Genomic DNA, 20,759 nt, shown 5'->3' with positions numbered 1-20,759 from the left:
GTTTTTAATGTTGGAGGATTAAGGGGAGGGGAAAGGATCAGCTACCCAGGATGCTCTGTGAGGAGGAGTAAGTGAATTTCATTGTCGTCAGAACTAGATTGCCATATGAGTTCTGAAAAGCGTTTGGCTCCTGAGGATAACTACTCTAAAAATAGATTTGGAGGAGAGGTTTCTCTTGGGTCCAGTTTCAGGTTCCAGCTGAGCTGGCTTTAGGAAACCTGTTTGCTCCTGTTGCAAACAGGCGGATAACAGTGAGGATATTTCTTACTCTGCCTTCAGCATTAATTTTTGGATATACTGACACACTCGCTCTGTTGGTGGAAATCGAGCACTAATGTTATGGCTGACGACACAGGTATAATCCTAACCTTTTTTTGTGAGCAAATGGAAAATGTGTACTTGCAAATACCAGTTATGTCTGATTTTATAATCAGCAAAATAACTGGCTTACTGTTGTATGTTTTCTTGCCAGTTTGCTGTCTAGTCTGTGTTACAGGCTGCCTCTGTTCTCTTTGATTATGTGTTCTCTGGACTAGAGTATTCTGTGAATTTATGGCTGGTGGTTAATTGTAAATAATATTTTGCCTAATAGAGCATAAATTAATATAAGACATACTGTTTTGTCTTCAAATATTTGACTTCAAAGTTATTTTTACAGAATGTAAAATTATAAGGTGTCTTGAAGGTAAGCTAAAGTAAAAAGATTTTCATACATTTTTAGCTGGATGTGACTTATTGGGGGGTGGGTGAGGTATAGGGTTTTATCGATTTGCTATTGAGCAGTAGACCGTGCTTTAAGACTTTCTGATGTCTGCATAAAGACATCTGGTGGTGTAAGCACAGGCTTACCAGATATGGCAAGTGACCTACTTCTGGCATGGCTGGCAGCATGTGCAGGGAAAGGGCTTGAGTTGGGAGTTAACTGTTTGGAATGAGCTCTGAGCCAGCTTCAGTTCTTGCAGTGTTTTGTTCTGACCCTGCATGTAGCATTATTTGTGCAGATCATAGGTAAATTTTTTTGTTACATAACCTTCATTTATATAAAAGTGTTGCGTGATCAAGCTCCTATGCTTGAGTTGTTATTCAAGAGTTTTGTAAGTAATTTTGCTATAAGGTAGAAAGCCCCAGCATAAAAATATGTCTTTGTGACTATTGTGAACTACATTCTTATAGAAGAATCTATTTTTGAGGAATTTACATTAAACAATCTCTTATACTGGAAAAAATATGAATAGTTCTGCTTGATTACTTAAATAAGTTATATTTTCTTTAATTTTCCTGTTCTTCTAATAAGTAAACCTTCTTTCTTGGAAGGCCAATAGCAGTAAGTGGTAGAAAACAGTAAGACAAATAAGTGTGAAATGCAGTAAGGTGCTCTTTCCTGTTTGCTCTAGAACCAAGTTGCAATCTGGAACAATTTAAACATTTTTTATCCTAAGGATTTCATTTTAAGTATATGCAAGTCTTTCATTGACTGCCCTGCTACACAGGTGTGGTGAAGCCCTGCTGTTACATCCTGTAATTGTTTATTTCTCAGTATTAACATTACCAGGTCAAGAGTACTGTAAGTAGTTTTATATAGTTGAGCATATTTCTGAATGCAGACGCTGCTTGTCTGTCCCTCAATTTTCGGGCTGCCCATACATTTCCCACAAGAGAGATGTTACAATGAATTGTGTATATGGACCTTGCACATATGTAATTAGAGGACTGTGCAGTAGCAAATGATATATGCCTGATGTGAGGCTAAGTTAACTCAGTGTCTCTCTGAATATTATTGGGCATTTGTGTTTAATGTTGAAAAGAAACTTAATCATTGGTATTTGATCTTTGAAGGGAGTAGTGTTAATAAAAGCATTATTTTTTTCAGCAAAATGCTGAGCTGAATAAGAGCTGACGTGGGTCAGTGGTTTTTATATTGGTCTGAACTTTGTATAAAGCACAATGAAGGTAATAAAAGAGTATTTTATTACAGCTGTAAACCTGCTGGCAAGCAGGGTCAGAGAGTACTTATATATAGTTCCTGTTACAAAAACAAGTCAGTCACCCATCTCATTATTTATCTTTCAGATACACCAATTTATTTAAAAAACAATTGTGTTGATATTTAGCTTCTAAGAGTATTTTTTCTCTTTTTCTGTGATCAGTGTTGATAAATACATCTAACATTTCTTTCAATTAGTATAAAGCTAACTCCTTAGTTTATCACAGTATCCATGACGAAGTTTCTTGCAATGTTCTTTACATCATGTAAGAAATAGTTTGGCTTGAATAACTGGGCCTGCATGTGGCTGAGCAGGCAAAAGTTGGTTTTTAGTATGGAATGAAGTGGAATAGACTAATGGACTTGAAACTGCAGCCACGTGCCACCCTTGCAGCAGTAATGTCAGGGGGCAGAAGAGCAGACCTTGAGATTTGGAGGAAGGCCACAGGCAGGCATCCTTTTGGGTACATATTTATTTACTTTTATATATGTATACGCATATCCCTCTTTCACTAAAACAATCCTAAAACAACAGACTAAGCAATGTGTTCTCTAGTGGCGATGCCCATTTGAAATTTGCTACACATATACTGGGTCAAGATCTTTCACAGTCATTTGTTTACAACTATGTGTAATTTTTTATATATATTTACTTTCCATATGTGCAGTTATAAGTGAAACCATGATCTGTGTTGTGTCTCTATGTCATGCTTTTACTTGTATGTTGCATAGGACTGAAATTCTAGAGTTGTTTAGCATGGAGTGAATCTGCTTAATTGTAAGCATTAGGGAAGATAGTTTTCGTGGGCAAAGCGTTCTGTATTTGAAGTCTTACCCTTAACATAGTTCAAGTTTTAGAGTTTTCTTAGGCTATTTGAATTGTCACATCGGTTCTGTGAGTTATTTTGACTAGTTTTGAAGCTCGATTTAGGAGAAATGCCTCTCTTGCAAAGCTTTTCTGCTGGTCATACTGGCCTCTGGTGGCAGTCTGGGAACAAATGCAAAGCATCTCAAAAATGTGAAGCTCTGTGTAAACAGACATCAAAGGGGAGCAAGGCAGAATTTTCAGCTAACTTGTAAGACAAATTATATGGGGGGTTTTGGTGTCTGGTTGGTTATGAAGCTTTTGTTTACGTAATCATCAAGCTTCTCACAGTGAAGTGGAAAGCAAGTAAAGGTGGGAAAGTTTAAAAAAAAACAATCAAAAAACTTCACAACAACCCATCATTGTTGCTGAAATGTCTTGTATTCTGTGTAATCACAAGCACCAAGTTTTATAATTGTATCCTCTGTGATAATTTTCTAACTCTTACATCCATTTTTGCTTCTTGTTTTATTTTAACAGAGACTAAGCATGGAGGAGGCAAGAATGGAAAGAAAGAAGGCCTCTCTGGAAGCTCATTTTTCACCTGGTTTATGGTAATTGCTTTGCTGGGAGTTTGGACATCAGTAGCAGTTGTCTGGTTTGAACTTGTAGATTATGAAGAAGTTCTAGGTAAGAATTTTAAATCTTATGATTTTTTTAATAATGTTATGATATGCATTAAATGAATGCCCTTTTATGTTTATAGATAGATGATATGTTTATAGTAGATGATATAAATTATCTACATCATAAGAAAAGGCAGTGTAGTTCAAAATGTATGTTTTAATGCTGAGCACTATTATGATGTTAAAATGGGGTTCTCATAAAAGGGTATTAACCTCCTGTAGGATGTCTTTGTAGCATGTATACTGTAGTTAATTTGAGAGGTCAGTTAAATATGCAGTTTGAATTTAAGCTCTCAGAAACTCGCAGCAGTGGTTGAAAGCAGGCAGCTAATGTTAGCTCTGCTCTGATGGACTGTGGTGCCTGTAGGGTCAGGACAACTGATCCGTCATCCTCTCACAAGTGAGATGTTGAATGACCTCAGTTTTAAGCTTATGGTGGTGATAATTCTATCTCAATATGACAATTTTAAGACAGTACTGTTAATATAATATTTAAGGTTACAAATTAATGTCTCAAATTTCAAGGTGTATGTCTGTAGGTACAGCTGTTTTCCCTGGTGTTGTAGGATTCAACATGCACTTTTGCACTGGTTGCTTTACAAAGTTTACGAATCTGTTGGTACATGCTTTTTTTTTTTTTAAATCTGGACTGATTTTTTTTCAGAAAAAATCTTCTGTTTTGAAACTTAACTGGGTCTAGTGATGTAAATAATGTTTTTTGTATTTTTACCATGCATGCAGCCAAAGCAAAGGATTTCCGTTATAACTTGTCAGAGGTCCTACAAGGTAGGGTATTAGAGAAATAAACTTGCTTTTCAGTCCCTTGGCTGAAAGTTTTGGTTTACTTTATTATGGTTTTAATTTTTTTTTAAGAATTACTCTTCTTCTGCAATGACATGAAGCTCAGCCATTTCTCATCTGTCTCATTCTTCATGGTTTTGAAGATGATATCATTCTTATTTCTAGAGAGTTATATTTTTGCACCAGTCTGCTGTGTTTATCCATAAACAGATATGGCTTCTTTCTGATGTGTTGCTTCCATATTTTTCTATTCTAGACCCAAGTCTGAATTTTTTCTTCCACAAAACTATTTTCTAATTTTCTAAGCTAGAAGTTCTAAGTTTTTCATATTAAGAACTGTATTTCATTTATTTTGATAGCAAGAAAGTTCTACCTCCATTTAGAGAATGACAAGTGTAGTAAAACTGTCAGACCATAAGGACACAAAGTTCTACAAGCTCTGCAGAGTTTGATCCTGTTAAAAGTTGTGTCTGAATTTTATCAAGCCTATAATTAGATAACTCTTTACTAGTTTGGTGGTCCCAGGGCACTTTAAATCCTGGATACCATGCTTCTATGCTGAAAATTCTCTTTTAATAGAAACTGAGTTCTCCTTTTGCATATACTTTGGGCTGATAGAGCTGCAGTTTCAAAAACAAAAAGTGAGAAAACTGATTTGTTAGTCTTACATGAAAGGATGGACAATTTTTCTGTCTGCATGGAAGGTTATACAGTTGTTGTTAGAATTTGTGAATTGTTTTCCTTTGTCTGGGAAGTAGGCTGCTTACTTTCTGTTAACATGGCACTAAAAACTATATACTATATAGTTATCTCTTTTCTGAGAATTTAGAATTGCAGGAAACATGTAATCAGAAAACAAGTGGCCATTATTTTACGAATTTTTGTTTTATTTTTTCCCTCAAACCTGTTGAATGTTTCTTGTGAACTTAAATTGTATTCTGAGTGAAACATGTCCATGCCAGGTACATATTACAGACCTGCTTTAAATCTACCATCTGCAAAATCAACGCAGAAAAAAGACAAATTTGTGTTTGGTCTCAAGTGCAGGAAATACAGAAAGAAACTTGAAATATTTGTAGTATTTCCCAGAAAATTTAAAATGTGGTTAAGAAAATTACAGCTAGATCATTAAAAAACATGTGGTAACAACCTAACATTGACAGTCAACCACCACACATTGAAAACTGTTCTGGACACAAATGGCCAAATCCCTAATTGTCTTCTCTTCCTCTCTTTGCACTTCTAGGCAAGCTTGGGATATATGATGCTGATGGAGATGGAGATTTTGACGTTGAAGATGCTAAAGTATTACTAGGCAAGTACAGATACAGGTGGAACAATCTATATGATTTAGTTGGCATGTTCATGTTTTGTTTTTTTTATTTTAAGTCAAAACAATATTTCTGGTTCATTTGTTTGTTTTTTCCTAGTTTGAAAACTTAAATTGATTTCATTGTGATGGGTTTTTTCTCTAATGCAGGTTGTAGGATTGGGTGTCTATCTGACAGCAGTTTTTGTTATTTTTCTTCTAATGTAGCAATGCTAGTGGAAAGCATTTAATCTTACAGGATGATTTTGAAATTAGGTGGTTGATTCTACTGTACTCAGTCTTGAAAGATAAGCAATGCTAGTGGAAAGCATTTAATCTTACAGGATGATTTTGAAGGTGGTTGATTCTCCTGTACTCAATCTTGAAAGATGGTTGTGATAATCAATAAATTTATCAGATGCAGGACCTAAGATGCTTCTAGGTCTAGAGTGAAAACATTGTTTATGTTAAGCCAGGTCCATTTTAAAATTACTTTAAACGTGCCTTTGTATTTCTTAGATGACTATTTGTGTAGTGTATTTTTTGTACTGTCTTTCCTCTATTCTGAATTCTTCACAAGTCTGTTCATTTTTTCTGCCCGTCAGAAACCGTATATGACATTAATTTTTCTTCTCTGCCATCAAAACACTGGGTTTAGGCTTCTGTTCCTTGTAATTTGTGAGATGCCTTTCTGCTCACTGTGTATCTTCAAAGAGAAATTTCAATATTTCAATCTCTAGACATGCTTTATGGTATTGTTGTGTACTTACATCTTCTAAAGCACTGCCTTCTTCAGCTTCAGTCAGGCCTTGGATAGATACTTCTTGCATACCTGATTGTGGAAATTTTACTTAGGTTTACTTTTCTTTAGATTTATTTTAGTTGGTTTGTTCGAATTTAAACCTCTGCTGAGTACACAAACCTGTAGAATTAAACAAATGAACAAAGCAATGAACCCCCCAGCACAGTAACTAACACTTGAGCAGAGGACAAAATGAAATGTATCAAACTAGTCCAAGTTATCAGTAGTAAATTAGGATGTTATGGTTTGCTGTTTCAAATTCAGACTCCATAAAAATCAGCTTGTCATAATTTTATTTTTCCTACTTTTATCTGGAGAAACAAGCAAGTCTTGGGGAGGATGTATGTTCATTTGTTTAATCCCTTCACGGTTTATAGAAAACTCATGTAATCAACTGAATCAATTTGCAGTGGTGTGAATATGAGAGTCCCTCCAAAGAATCTCAGCACTCTGAATGGCTACAGAGCTACAGATTCGCTGTTAATTGTAATCGGTGACTAATATAGTACTTGGTATAATTATAATCCTAATCTTTCTCTGTCTATTATGTAGTGTATAGAAACTGGATATCCTTTTCTTAACAGTCTTATACAGGCAGAAACATTCTGCTGCTTTGTTCCATCTCTGTTTTATGCAGCCTGATATAGCTGGGAGTTCTGCCAGTACATGAAAGTGTTTCTATTCTAAGCTTGTCTTATCATGCATTCAAACCTTGTACTTCAAATGTGACCTTAAAAGGTCACAGATCAAAATTAATTTTTATTATTTTTGAAAAGTTGCTTAGAAATTGGATTTATTTTCATTTAAATTTGAGATAATTTTTGCAGTATGAAAGAAATTATAAATTTTCAAGTTTTTTGACACTGAAAAAATTATGAATATAAAAAGATATTTTTTCCAATAACAAGCATGTTATATTATTAACTGAACTTCCCTGTAAGTTACTGTGCTTGTTTACATTTAAAATTTAATATGAAATAAAAAATGAGCACCACAATGCAGACTGAAATTATTCCATTGATGCAGAAACTGGAAAACTGGATTCCCTCTTGAGGAATTTGTCTTCCAGAATTAAGTCATTGTAGTAAAGGAAACTGAATAGTAAGCCTACTTTCTGAATATTGAGCGCAAAGCTCCTTTTATTTGTGAGGATTTTGTTAGGAAGGCTTATTACTTTCTGGGATTTTTTTTCTGGGTCAGACTGCCATAACAGCAAGTGGTTTCTCTGGTACAGAAGGAATTACTGCAGTTTGGTGTTTAATGATAGGAATTCATATGTTGTTTTCTCCTCCGTTCTTTAGCTATTACAGCACTAGTATTGTGTATTGAAGTTGTGATATGTTCAGTGGTTTAATGTTGTCCACTTCCATAACTTGTAGTTTTCACTGCAAATTTCAAGATTGAATTTCATATTAATGGTAAATATCTTTTAAGTTTAAATTAATTTAATTAACACTTTGAGAAATGCTTCTACCAGCATGAGTTTATTTTGTATTTCAAATAATGTTTTTCATAGTTTTCTGTACTACTTGGCCATACCTAAATAGAATAAATAATATTTATTATTTTATTTCTTGTTTCTGTAAGGTATGATAGGATCTGTTCTTTTTTATTTGTTGGAATCAAAGTGGGTTTCATCATTAGGCTCTCTTGAGCGATTTGAGTAATTTTCAAAAGGATGTGCGAGAAGTTTGTTCTTCCCCTCTTCCCCTACTCCCCTTGTAAGAGAAGTTAAAAAACCAAACTGCCTACACCCCTACAGTCAACCAACCCCAAGTAATTATGGAGTATTGTAGCATTTATGAAAAAATTATCTGTGGTGGAAATGTGAACTTGTTGAAGCTAATCTGCCATTATCTTGCAGAGTTTGTCTTTTTCACAGATATTTCTGACGTTCTGTTTACAACATTCCTTCTGGTAATGGGAAGAGCGTCTTTGTACTCTGCTCCTTTGGGGGCTGCTGTTTGCAGTACTTTGCTTCCCATTTTTTGTCCACTTCACTCTGATTGCTCTCGGAAGGGTGTTATTCTTAGGGGGAGTGCTACACATCTGACCTTGCTTTAAATCAGTACAGTGCGGCAGTGGCTTTAGTGGTATTACCAAAAAAGTAGCATGTGTAGGGCTACCACATAATACTGTAATAGTCACTTTGGAGCCAAGCTGTTTCTTGTACTTCTGTCCCTTTTAACAAGCAACAATATCCTGAGAAATTGTCCTGAAATGGTTGCAGTAGTCAGTACAGTTTTGAAACTGCAGCTACAGAAAAGAAACCTTTTATTGTTCTTGTGCATTTAGTTCAGAGTAATCCAGCTATGCAGAAAATGGCAAAACCCCATCCTCGTGTGTCAGCAGTCAAATGGTAATAAGCAGTAGAATCCAAGTAAGAAATCTTCTTTTCCATTGGTTCACCTACAGTAGAAAAATATGTTTGCAGGCAGTCACGCTGAGATTGCATGTTCAAAAAAATCTGTAGTGAAATAATAGATGTTAAAAGAATGCTTTTGCACAGTTCAGCTGTTTAGGATAAGTTTCGTGCTCTTTCTTATTTTTCTCGTGTTCTGCTGTAGCACTTTCAAATATTAAAGGTTGGCTTGTGCTTGTTTTCATAAGAAGAGGTGTTTACAGGAGAAGAAAGGCTTTATCTTGTTAAATGCATGTAGGGAAGTCTTGTGCCCTACTGCTTGTGGTAACTGTTGAACAGACAAATATTTTGACTGCTTTCTTCACTTGGATTTAAATTGTCATGTTAAGACTTCTGTTGAAATAAAATAGCTTTATCTTTTGAGTCCCTGCTTTTGTAGGGTATGGCTGCTCTGCTTTGGTCACTGTTTTCAGATACTTGTTACGCTGCTCTTGTGAGCTTATCAGTTATTACTTTGAAAAGTAGTTCTTCTTGATTATGGGGGTGAATGGAGATGAAAAACAGAGTATTAATCAGTTGCCATATTTTTCTGTACTCTTTCTTAGAAAGCAAGATAAACATACAAAAACCTGTGGTTTTTTTCTTTAACTCAGGCTGAAGTGTTGCCTGAGGGGTTTTTTTTTTGTTTTGTTCTTGGGTTTATTTTGTTAAATTCAAAGGCTTTATCTTCATCTTGGATAATTTTTGCAAATAATTGTAAACAAAAGGTGTAGGGTTTTTTGTTTGATTTTTTTTTGACAAAGACTGTAAGACATATTTTTCCAATTTCTGTGGTTCCTTTAGGAGTCCTAATATTTTCAAAGAAAATATGCTGCTGTACTCCGTTTTATAAATGTAATTGCCCAAAAGTCTTATTCTTGACTTTGTGCCATAACAGGGGCATCTATATGATTCTATATGTGTCTATCAAAATGACTTCTTGAGGTCTTTTGGGAGTAGTGTGTTGGTTTTTTTTTTTCTTTTGTTGGATTTTTTTTTATTTTTTCCCCCCATTTTGTTTTTATATGAGATTCTGACAGACTAGAATGACACAAGTATTAATTCTGCATTTATAACTTAGATTGTATTTTAGGATTTTTAGATTCAAGTTTCCATTCTTATATTGAGATTTTGTTCTTCAATAAATATCCTTACTTCCGTTTATGTCTTTGTATCTTGTATTATCCAAATTTTGAAAACAAATTAGAATAATTGAGTACTGTGGATAAAGTTGTTTATAAAATTTAATTTTTATAGAACTAAGCCATGGAAGAAGTTGGAGAGGGATATTTATAATACCTTGATTGCCTCCTGGATTCAGTCTGTCATTTTTAAACCTTTGGGCTATCCAGTGAAAAGTTAAAGAGAATGGCTGGTCACTCAAGTAGAGGTTCTGGAATCCAGGTACAAGGATGTGGAATATAATGGACTTGGAAGTTTCTTCAGAATTATCATTGATAATTTCACTATGTGCTGTAAGAAAAACATGTTGAAATGTGTTAAATGTCTCTGCCATGAACTTCTCTATCTTGAATGTTTCATTAACCTGCATCTAATATTGCTTTGTAATCTGCATGTGCAACACGTTCACTTAATTTTATGTTTCAACAACCTGTCTTCACCTTTAGCTCACTTTTCTGCTTGTCTTTTCAAAACAAATGAAAGGTTTGTTCTGGTTAAAAGTCAGAGAAATTCCTCCCTCTGCAGCTTTAAAGCCTACCAGTGATTGTTTTTTGTTGCCTGGTCATTCTGTTGTGCTTTTCCTAGAATGGAAAATTTGAAATGTTATTTAGTAACAACTGTAAAACAGCGATTTTAATTTAAACAACCCAAGCAAACTAGGCAAGACCTCCCCAAAAACAGGAGGGGGAAAAAGCACTAGCCGTGGCTTATTTGCACTTTAGAAATGCCATTTAGATCAGTTGGTCTTGTAACATAAAATAGTAACTTCTAATATTCGGGTCTTTGGCAGTGATGAGCTCACTCTTTTTTGTTCTGGCCGCCTCTACTTTAGCTCTTTATCATGCTTTAGGTTTTCTATGTAACAAAACTTATACCCTGTATTGGCTACCTACTCATTTTTATCTGGTGTTCTATATATCCTCAGACCTGGAAATAATTCCCGAGGATCAAGTGCATCATATAGAAATCTGTCATAGAAAAATATGGTTGAGAAACATGTTAAAAAAATGCAAAGCAAACAAACTGCAAATCCAGCAGTTAGAATCCTCACTTCTAAGCAAAATCAAAATTCTGCATGGATAAGAATGTTATCCTTAATGTGTCTGTGACGAATTTGTTTATATACTCTTTACTTCTAAATGTTATTCTCGGCCATCAGTTGCAAGCTCTCAAAATTGAACATAATCATTTAAAAAATAAAGAAAACAAATTGAGTAATTTTAAAATAGTAAAAGATTACTGATAAAAAAAAATTGTTTAAAGGTGAATGCTGTGACAGAAAACCTAAATTTAAATGGGTTTAGTTTTAGGACTAGGAAGAAAGGAAAGCAAAACTATTGCCTTTTTAAATTTTTTTTTAGTAAGATTCTGGCATAATATTTTGCATGCTTATTGCACAAATTGTAGTCTGTATTGGAAAGATTCAACTTTCTTAACATCCTTCTATTTCCTAGTTAGCATCCCTGAAAGACTTCTGTCTATGACAAGAGATGTCTTTCACAGATCCTCCTTTTACAGTTTCCTCTTTCCACCTAACTGCTGTCTCTTTTTTCCCCTTCCCTCTCTCTCTCTTTCCTCTATTCTTGTATAGGCCTGACCAAAGATGGCAGTAATGAAAATATTGATTCCCTTGAGGAAGTCCTTAATATTTTAGCAGAGGAAAGCTCTGATTGGTTTTATGGCTTTCTTTCATTTCTCTATGATGTATTGACTCCTTTTGAAATACTAGAAGAAGAAGAGAGCGAAGCTGCAGATGATGTTGATGGTACGTCACAGAATGAAGGGGTTCAGGGAAAAAAGACTTGTGTTATTTTGGATTTACAGAACCAGTGACTGAAAGACTAATTTGATTGGCTTTTGAAAATGTCCATGAAATCATCAACCTTAATATAGCAAGAATTTATGGCATTGAGGGGAACCTCCCAAATGGACACTCTAAAGATTGAACTAAAGTTAGCCATGCAATGCTGTTTCAGTAGTTGAAAGCCTTTCAATAATTTTTCCATTTTTGTGATAGGATGGCAAGTATTATGCAGGTGTGTAAATATGTAGAATAAAATGTGTATCTGTGGTTGTGTAGTTGGTTTCTGTATGTGCTTCAATTTGTGCATTTTGTGCACAAAACTTACAAAGCTTAAGTGTAATGATCTGTACTGTTAACACTATAACATTTGTCTTTCTAGCAAACATTAACTGAAGCATTTTGTAACAGCCTTGATTATAAAGGTATTCTAGCATGACTGCATTTTGTAAATACATATTTTTATGTTAGTCCTTAATATAGTCATGACAATGATAATTCTCTTGTGAAATATAATTTTAATAAATAACGTATTTTGTGATTCACTGGTTTTGCAGATAGGTTCTTTTTACTTGTTCAAAGAAAAGCACTAATTGACAAGTGCTTGAAAATTCTACAGAAATGTTTATTTCTAAGTTAGCTAACATCATTTATTCAGAAGCTACACTGTCATATGGTTTATTCCCGCTAATTTGTCTGTTTTCAAACTAAATCTTCAGTCATTTCTTTAATGTGACAATCACATCACAAGGGCTGTTCCAAATTCCTTTTAGTTTTTAAGGTGGGCCTTCTGTGGAAGTGGGAAGCTATGATTATGTATTTCTACTGTAATACTGAATATATTAAAGATTAATTGAAAATTAGAATTTAATGTCTCATATTCCTTGAGAAATTGAAGTATTTAATGTAGTTTTGCAAATTGAAATCTTTTTCTTGTGAAACTGTTTTATGGCAGTTGTTCCAGAAATACTTTCCATTTATGTGAATTCTGTCTGCTATCAAGAAGTTGCTGGTATAGAAAGGGCAGTTTATAATTGTGTCCTGCAGTTTGTGTCAGGTGTCAAAAGCTGAAACTGAACTGTCCTTTTAAAATATGAATAATGTACTCAAACAAATTACTACTAAAATTGTATCAAATTGGTTTTTGTAATGCCTGCTTTGCTGAAGTTTGTTTTGGTTTCCTATATGAAGTTGATACCCAAGTTTAAACACTAGTAGTTGCAGGCTGAAATTTTAACTTCTTTTTAAAATAAATAAAATTTCGCTTCCTTTGGCATGCCATTTTTAAAGCAATTTAACATGTCTGTTTGAAAAAAAACTTCCTCTAGATCATCCAATTCAGAGTACTGTATAATCTTTTCAAAGTCATAAAAATGTGCTAGTGTTAAGCAAGTGAAATATTGTGATGGGCTAATACTGTTACCCAAGGTTTATGAATTAAATAGAGCCATGAGAGCATTGGTCACATTTTCTTCCAAATATTTGGGAATTAGGATATAAGAAAGCTAACAACATATAAATTTAATGGTTTTTAAAACAAGATATATGAAGTGTAAGGCAAGGAAAATAAATAAACCCTTAAACATTATAAAAATAAATGTTAGTAGATCTGAAATATTACTCAGCAATTGTTAGCAAGTGCAAGAAACTTACAGTGTCTGAAATAAGTAAGCTTGGGTTGTTTTGTTTTGTGTGAGAATTTTTTAAATCTTAATTTAGAAGAAGAATTTCTTCTTAATTAAAAGAATATTTGAATTAGAAATAAGAGTTTCATCTCTGTTTTGGGATAATAATACCTCTCAATGTGAATTAAAAAATTGTCATGGAACATTGAATTCTATTGTAGATGCTTCAACAATGGAACTAGATTGCCAGAAAAAGAAGGGAAACATCTGCTATAAGAATTCTGTGTTATGAAATTGATACAAAATTTTTTAAAAATTAATTGATAAACTGGAAATTCTTCAGGTGAAATCGGGGTGGATTACTTGAACCACAAGAAAGCTACAGGCACTGAGACAGGTGATGAATAAACAGTGAATTAGTTTAATGTGGGCCGCAGGTATGAAAGGTGGGCAACAGTTCTGATTCGATATCACGCAACTTCCTTGTTGGTTTTATAAGTGTGTAGGCATCTGCTCAAAAACAATTATAGTGGGAATGAAGAATTTGTCAGGGGAGAAGGGATGAGGAGTGGATGCAAAGATCTAGTGTAGGCAAATATCTTTGTAGGGTACTTCCTTTCTGGAAAACAATCTTCTCAGAAGTGTTCAGTCTTGCCTGGGGTTGTTCCTGTGGGGTTAACAATTGAACCCTCACCTGTGGTTCTCTCTGGAAGTTTGGGATAGAGAAGTTTGGTTTTCTCTTAATAGTTGTGATTACAAGCAGAACTTGGCTAGTGTGGATGGTAACAAGATTTAGCTGAATATTTTATTATATCAGCATGACAGGCTTTTTTATTTGTTTGTTCATTTGTTTTAAAAAAGGCGTTTAAAAGCAAAAAAACGTTAAGCTGAGTATGACGTGCAAATAAGCAAAGAAACCTGAACAGTATCCCAATTTGCTTGTGAGTCTGCCCAAATAGTTTGAAATTAGCTGAGGAACTTGAAAACTAGATTTTTAATTTGATTGTTCGTGACTATAAAAACACAGCCATTAATTTTTTTTAAAGTATTGTAAAAGTGTGGGTTGAAAGCTGTGGCGTTTTGCCTTCTATTATGTTAGAATAATTATTTTGGAGAGCAAGGCTGCTGCTTTCTCCTGCAGTTTCTGGTTTGAGAATTTAAAACAGGAGAAAATTAGTAGCAAACAATGTTTTTTTGTGTGGAAAAATGTATTGTTTAAGCGATAGGAACTTGCTGGGTTTTATACCTAGCAAGGAATGAAACTTTACTGATTCTGTATTAAATTGGACATGCAGGTTTCATTAGATACCCTCATATTCCTTACAGTTAATTTATATTAAGTTTTGAGAATGCCAGAAATAAATATCTGTGACTAAAATTGTAGTCTTCCAGTTTGTCCAGCTTTTTTAGAAATCTGTGGGCTGTTTTACTTTGTCATTTGTTGGTAAATGTTTGATGTTTTAATTGCCAGTCTTCAAACAAAATACTGCATTAACCTTCATAGCAAAGCTTTTGCTTGCTTTCTTGTGATACTAATCAGAATGGATTTTTAAGGGTATTAACCCTTAATACTCATACATCTGAAATGGCTGAAAACTTTTGGAAGCTTTGAACCCCAGATTTCTGCGACCACCTTCAGCAGTATTTAATTTGAAGGTAAAAGAGTGTTATATCGCAGAGAGAAATCACAATGCTCATAATGTATAGAATAACTTTGAATTGAAAAGAATAAAGAATACAGAGATTGTTTGCGTATCTGTTAAAATTTTATTGCAAAAATTTTTGCCAGTATTTCTCCCCACCCCCTTCAAAAAATTTCATTATTAGTTAGCCTCAATTGACTGTCTATAGAATAAATCAAATTTTCATACCTGTTATTGATATAGGTTGCATTTAGATGGCAGCATGGAAGAAGAATATATTGAAGCATGAGAAAGATTTTAATTTCATTTTATGGTCAGATGGGAGAGGTAAAACCCACCTGTGTTGTAAATGTAATTTGGGAGCGGGGGAAAGCTGCTGTGTACAGGTCAGTCATTTTGGAGAGATGTGTTACTGTATTCCCTGTTTGGTTTCCATCAGATAAGCAGCTCTTGTAATGATGTCATGGTAGCATGAAATACATTAAGTATTGTCTTCCTCGTGATCAGTCAGGATGTGTGTCTCAAGATGAGGCTAATAAAACTTTTGCTTGTTGGATTCTTACATCTGCTCATACAGGATGCAGCATAAACATCCATGACTTCAGGGAACAAAAATGCTTTCTGCCACATGTATCTGATCTGGATTTTTCTTCTGACATTAGGCAGTTGAATAAGCAAGAGATATTAAAGCAACGTGTGGAGAATGTACTCAAGTTTGGTGTTTTGTTGTTTGAGGGGTTTTCATGATAGTTGTATGAATGTAAAACTCTTGCACTTGAAGAGTTACAGGCTTCTGAGCTCAGTTAAAGGTAAGTGGGTGTTAGCTTTCTGTCAGTAAACTAATTTTGTTTAGCAGATGGCCTTGTATATCTAATATAGCATATTATAAATGCACAGTCATAGTAATAATTATGTGCAGGGGGATATACAAACAATCATAATTTTTTCTGACTTGCAGTTCTTCTGGAAGAGGAAAATAAAAAGGAGAGAAAAAATGTTAATAATGATTTTGGCTTACAGATTTGTATTTCCTCTTTTGGTACTGCAATTTTAACATCTTTTGCTAATTTTTTGTATGGCTAAAGAGGTTCTTGATACAACATCATAAATTAAGGCAAGAGTCTGAACACCAGCCCTAGTGTTTTAAAACTTGACACTTAATATTCTGTTATCCAGGGTTTGCATAAATTACAGAAGAGTAGCAAGTGCTGTCAGCTATTTAGTGCTAACCTGGCTCATGTGCTTTCTGCAGTAAATGCAAAGTAGCCTCTCCCTTTTTCACATCTAAGTGGATAAACCACCTTAATTAGCTTACATTTATTTCCTGGTGCTGCAGGTTAAAAGTGTTTATGCAGGTGGAGGTTGTGGAGAAATTGACTTAGAGGAAATTTTTCATGTGGCAAAGCTTTTTGTCTAGCAAGACTATTAAAGTTTTCAGGATTATTAAGTGAATAAAATAGTATTTGCACATGCCAGGTTTCTCCATATGAATGTTTTTTGTCAACATATGGGAAACTGCTCAAAAATTGAGAGCTTTTTGCCTATTATTTTTGTTTTGCAATGCTTATCTTTCTGAATAAAAATAGTATTTATAAATATTTCTTCTGATGCTCAAGTTCTAGATCTCTGGTCTTACTTAGGGGTTCTTTGTGGATAATGTTCTTGAAGGTTTTTATGGGGAAAAATAGAGGAAATGGCTGGACCTTGTTGCAGAATAAGAATGCTTTGTAATTTTCCTGAACTTCAAAAGGTTAATTAACATACCAAGCTGACCACCTTTAAGCACTGTATGAAAATGACCACTTTGAGAGGAGTATTTAATTTATAGAATGGCTATTTGAAGGAGTTATTTAAAAATATTTTAAACTTGTCCACCTATGTTAATTTTGAACTCAACTTTTTAATTAACTAACTCCAGTAGTAGCCATTTCTGACCTTCCATTATACTCACATTTGATGTTATAAATTGTATATTTTCTTCTTGCATTGCCAGCATTGGACATTTATAATGTGGGATTGAATGGAAAAAAAAGAAGGAACTTTAAAACTAATTCAAAACAAGTGTGAAGCCACTTGCATTGGACTTTAGAATAAAAGTCCACGAGCTCAACTGCGTGATTTATAGAATTCTGGACATTTGTGTGTCCTCGTGCTGTAAGAGCCTAAGTCTTGGATGAATTCCCTTAGGTGCCAGGTTTTGTCACATGCCCTGGACATTGCTATCTTGGAAAACTGGGTTTGCACTCATCTTGCTTCAGCATAATTGGGGCAGACAAGTAAGACTTCCCTGTGCTGTAGGGATTTCCCCTTGTAGGGGTCATGTCCAGGTGAGGATCAAGATGCAGCAGGATTTCGGTCTTGTGCTTATTGCATAATACTAGTGTTTTAAAATACATTGTTTTACGTATTTCTCTTGTGAACAGGTCTATTAAGATGTTAAAGTTTATGTGATTTATATAGTTATATCGTGAATTGATAATTTGCTGAGAACTTTAGTGCTATTCATTGCATAAAGCAGATTGAAACAAAATTACTACTTGTGTGAATGTTTAACAAGTGAAATAGCAGTAATCAGTAACAAGCTATTTTGTAATCTTTCAACACAGTGATTATATGTTCATTTTAAAATATGTTGAAATATCTGTATGATAATTTTTGTGTATACTGATACTTGTAAAATTTTACAGTTTTCTTTGTCAATACATGCTTTTAAGAGTATCTTAAAATATCCAGTGATGTCTAATTTTAAAATGAAAAGTGGGGAGGAGCTGTAAATTTAAGTATGGCTTTTGTGCAACTTTTCTCAGTACCTTTTATTGTTTATATTTTCATTGATGATGTAAATGAAAGTTGGAGTCTATTTTTCCTTTTATATGAAAAAAAAAAACGTTGACTTATTCTTCCATACACTGCTTAGAAATAGTAAGACTGAATAATGATTTTAGTCAAGTTAGCGCTCTGGACTTCAGCAATGGTGGTAATGTATGAGGGAAGACCTTGAAAAGACTCATATCCCAGGTATAAATTTGTAAGGACATTAATCTAAAGCCTGTATTTTGACTGATTAACCTTTTTTAAAACAATTTTGGCCGTAATGTCAACACTTGATATTTTGAAAACATGTAGTATAGAAGTTAGATGCAAGGTGATTACAATGACTTTACATTTAAATTCTTTAATTTTATTATTTCATTTTTTTAGTATAGACTATCAGAGTATTGTTTGGTTTTTTCAGATTTCATGTTGATATATGACACAGTTTAGGTAGATACTGTTTTCTGGAAACCTAAGCTCATGGTGCAGATGTTCAGTGCAGGTGTTTTGTATGCCTGAATGAGAAGCCTAGTGTTGAGACATGGGAATATATCTTCTCGTTTAATAAGATTATGTATGAGTTTAAAAATACATAGTTGCTGTATCTTTTCAGCTTTTCTTTCTAGTTGGATTTTAGGTAGCAATTTACATGATTTTTGTGGTTAAAATTGCCGTGTTTGTGGGATTTAAGTCTTAATCCGCGGCATCATGGTAGTGATAATGCAGTCTCTTTTAATGGTATTAAAAAGATGAAGCTAAATATTATGTGTATATTTGGAAAGGCTTTTGCCTTCATGCCTCTTGTGGTACTAGCTATAAAGTACAATCAAGAGGCTGACTGCTGTCAGTTTGTTAGCTACAATGGTAAAAGAAGACTAACAGTCTTAAGGAGTCTGAAGTAATGCAGGTAAGTATTCTAACTCTGATGAACTGGTAACTGCTTTTTAGACCTGAGCAATACCTTTGCCAAAACATTTCTTTTCCTTTGGATAAAGAAACATATGTTGTAATTTATTGTAAGAAAACAGTCAGTTTATATACACTGCAATACCTGTGTGCTTGAAGGCCTTTTGAGTTAACATGTTTATAAAATATTTTTAAAATTTTACAGAAACATAAATTAATGCATTTGAGAGGGAACTGGTGAATACTTTGCAGAGAAGTCAGAGGGGGTGTTGGTTATAATTATGTGGCAGCAGTTGTCTGGAGAGCAATCTCCAAGTTCAGATGCTCCACCAGTAGCATCTGGTAATGTGGTGCTTTGGTTAGTTAGTCTTTCACATCAGTACTTGTGACGGTCCTGCAACTGAAGTTGCTTTATTTTTAATGAGTTATTATTTTGTGTTTTTCCATAGCATTGTACGTGCTATGTAAAGTGAACTTTTTACATAACATGACAGGTTGGAAAATTTAATGTCAAATTTATTAAATATCACAAATATGCTCATAACCTATTTCCATTTTACAACTAATTAGGTGAGGAGCCAGGAGGGGTAGCCAAGAAAAAAACTAAACTCAAAGGTATTTTTAATGTTCTTTTTCATGCGGAACTTTATGCAGATAATGATGTATGAAGTGCATGTGCATTACAATACCAACTGTGGGTTATAATGTTTACTAATACTAGCTATGTTGGCTAAATATTTTCTAATGGTGCAGCAAACGATTGTTCTTGCAATTTCTCAGTATTTTCTTTTATTACTGATTGAAATTCAGTGGCAATGCGAGCGCTTTCCTAACTAGAGATTATATTTCGTTTGTTTGGATTTTTTTTACAACCAATGTCTTGTTTGAATTGTAAGTAGTTTATGATAACCTGATATTCTGCATGTTTTTAAGTAAGATTTTGCTCCGTATGAAATCCTCTTTGTTATCTTCCATGAATTCATGATACCATTACTGTATTGTAATTGGACTTGAGTACCTTAATTCTTCTAAGGCTGTACTTTAATAGTTTGATCTATTTTTTTTCCTGTGGGAATTGAAATTTAGGCAAAGTTCAATAACTTTCCCTTTAATATTATTTGCAGGAATGATTGCAACATTTTCTGATGTTTTCGGATATAGCGTGGGATAGCTTGCAACCAATTTATGCTGTGTATTTATTTATAATTGCATTGCTGTATGAACAGGTCATAGTGTTGAGGACAAAAAAAAAGCTAATTAGCCTCAGCAAGCTCCAAGGTACAGGTGTACTTCAGGTGTGTAGCTTTTTATGTCTGCTCAGTTATTGCTGGGCAGCGTGAGGCTATGGAAACAGTCTCCATATTACATTAACCACATGTAGACTGCAATGTGTTTTTTCCTAGCAGTATACGAAAAATGTATGCTATTCACCATACAAACCTTCATGAGGAAAAAAGTGTATTTGCTAAGGAAAGTTTGCTGCTCATTTCAGTGTGCTGCTCATCTCAGCATCTTGCATCAAGTTGAAATTGTTAGCCTTTGTTCCACATTGTGCTTGGTATAACTTGGTTGCAAACTGCATGTTTCAAAGAACGTAATAACTGTCACTTAGCAATTCTTTCATGAGTTTTGGAGTATTTTTCAATGTTTCATATGAGAATAAAGAAATAGCTTATTCCAAATGTTTTATGTCAAAAACCATTTGGAAGGAGATATGATGTCGTTCCTTTTAGGCTGAGCTATGCAATTGAATTGTTCACTCCACAGAAACACTACACAGCAGCTAGAGGCTGACCTGATTTTTTTGCCTCAACAGACTGCAGTTTCTCTCAAAAGTCTAAATAAAAATAGAGCTGTTTATATGTAAAAGTCATTATCACTTTCTTAATAATGTGGGAGTATTAATTTCAAAATTAAATTCAAATATTGCATACAGATTTAATGGAAAAATCTCTGAATTTTATTGATTTTAAAAATTCCTTATTCTGGAGAATTCTACT

General features: G+C 34.0%; 1 protein-coding gene across 4 annotated transcripts in view; it reads left to right on the top strand.

Moving 5' to 3' along the window:
- ASPH (aspartate beta-hydroxylase) overlaps positions 1 to 20,759 on the top strand; it is a 114,497-nt gene that overhangs the window by 13,369 nt on the left and 80,369 nt on the right. For 2 of the 4 annotated variants that reach the window (XM_041412809.1, XM_041412811.1), the window contains exons 1-3: positions 95 to 355; positions 3,330 to 3,479; positions 5,523 to 5,591. In XM_041412809.1, the coding sequence (XP_041268743.1) occupies positions 340 to 355; positions 3,330 to 3,479; positions 5,523 to 5,591 (235 nt within the window). In that variant the 5' untranslated portion in view covers positions 95 to 339. Of the gene's footprint in view, positions 1 to 55; positions 356 to 3,329; positions 3,480 to 5,522; positions 5,592 to 19,329; positions 19,375 to 20,759 lie in introns of those variants that run through there. The other 2 variants (XM_041412812.1, XM_041412810.1) reach the window with 2 other exon arrangements.

This window comes from Onychostruthus taczanowskii, unplaced genomic scaffold (genome assembly GCF_017590055.1).
Source record: "Onychostruthus taczanowskii isolate IOZ18803 unplaced genomic scaffold, ASM1759005v1 scaffold4, whole genome shotgun sequence".
Classification (NCBI taxonomy): domain Eukaryota; kingdom Metazoa; phylum Chordata; class Aves; order Passeriformes; family Passeridae; genus Onychostruthus; species Onychostruthus taczanowskii.
This window is presented reverse-complemented; position numbering and strand designations above follow the sequence as displayed.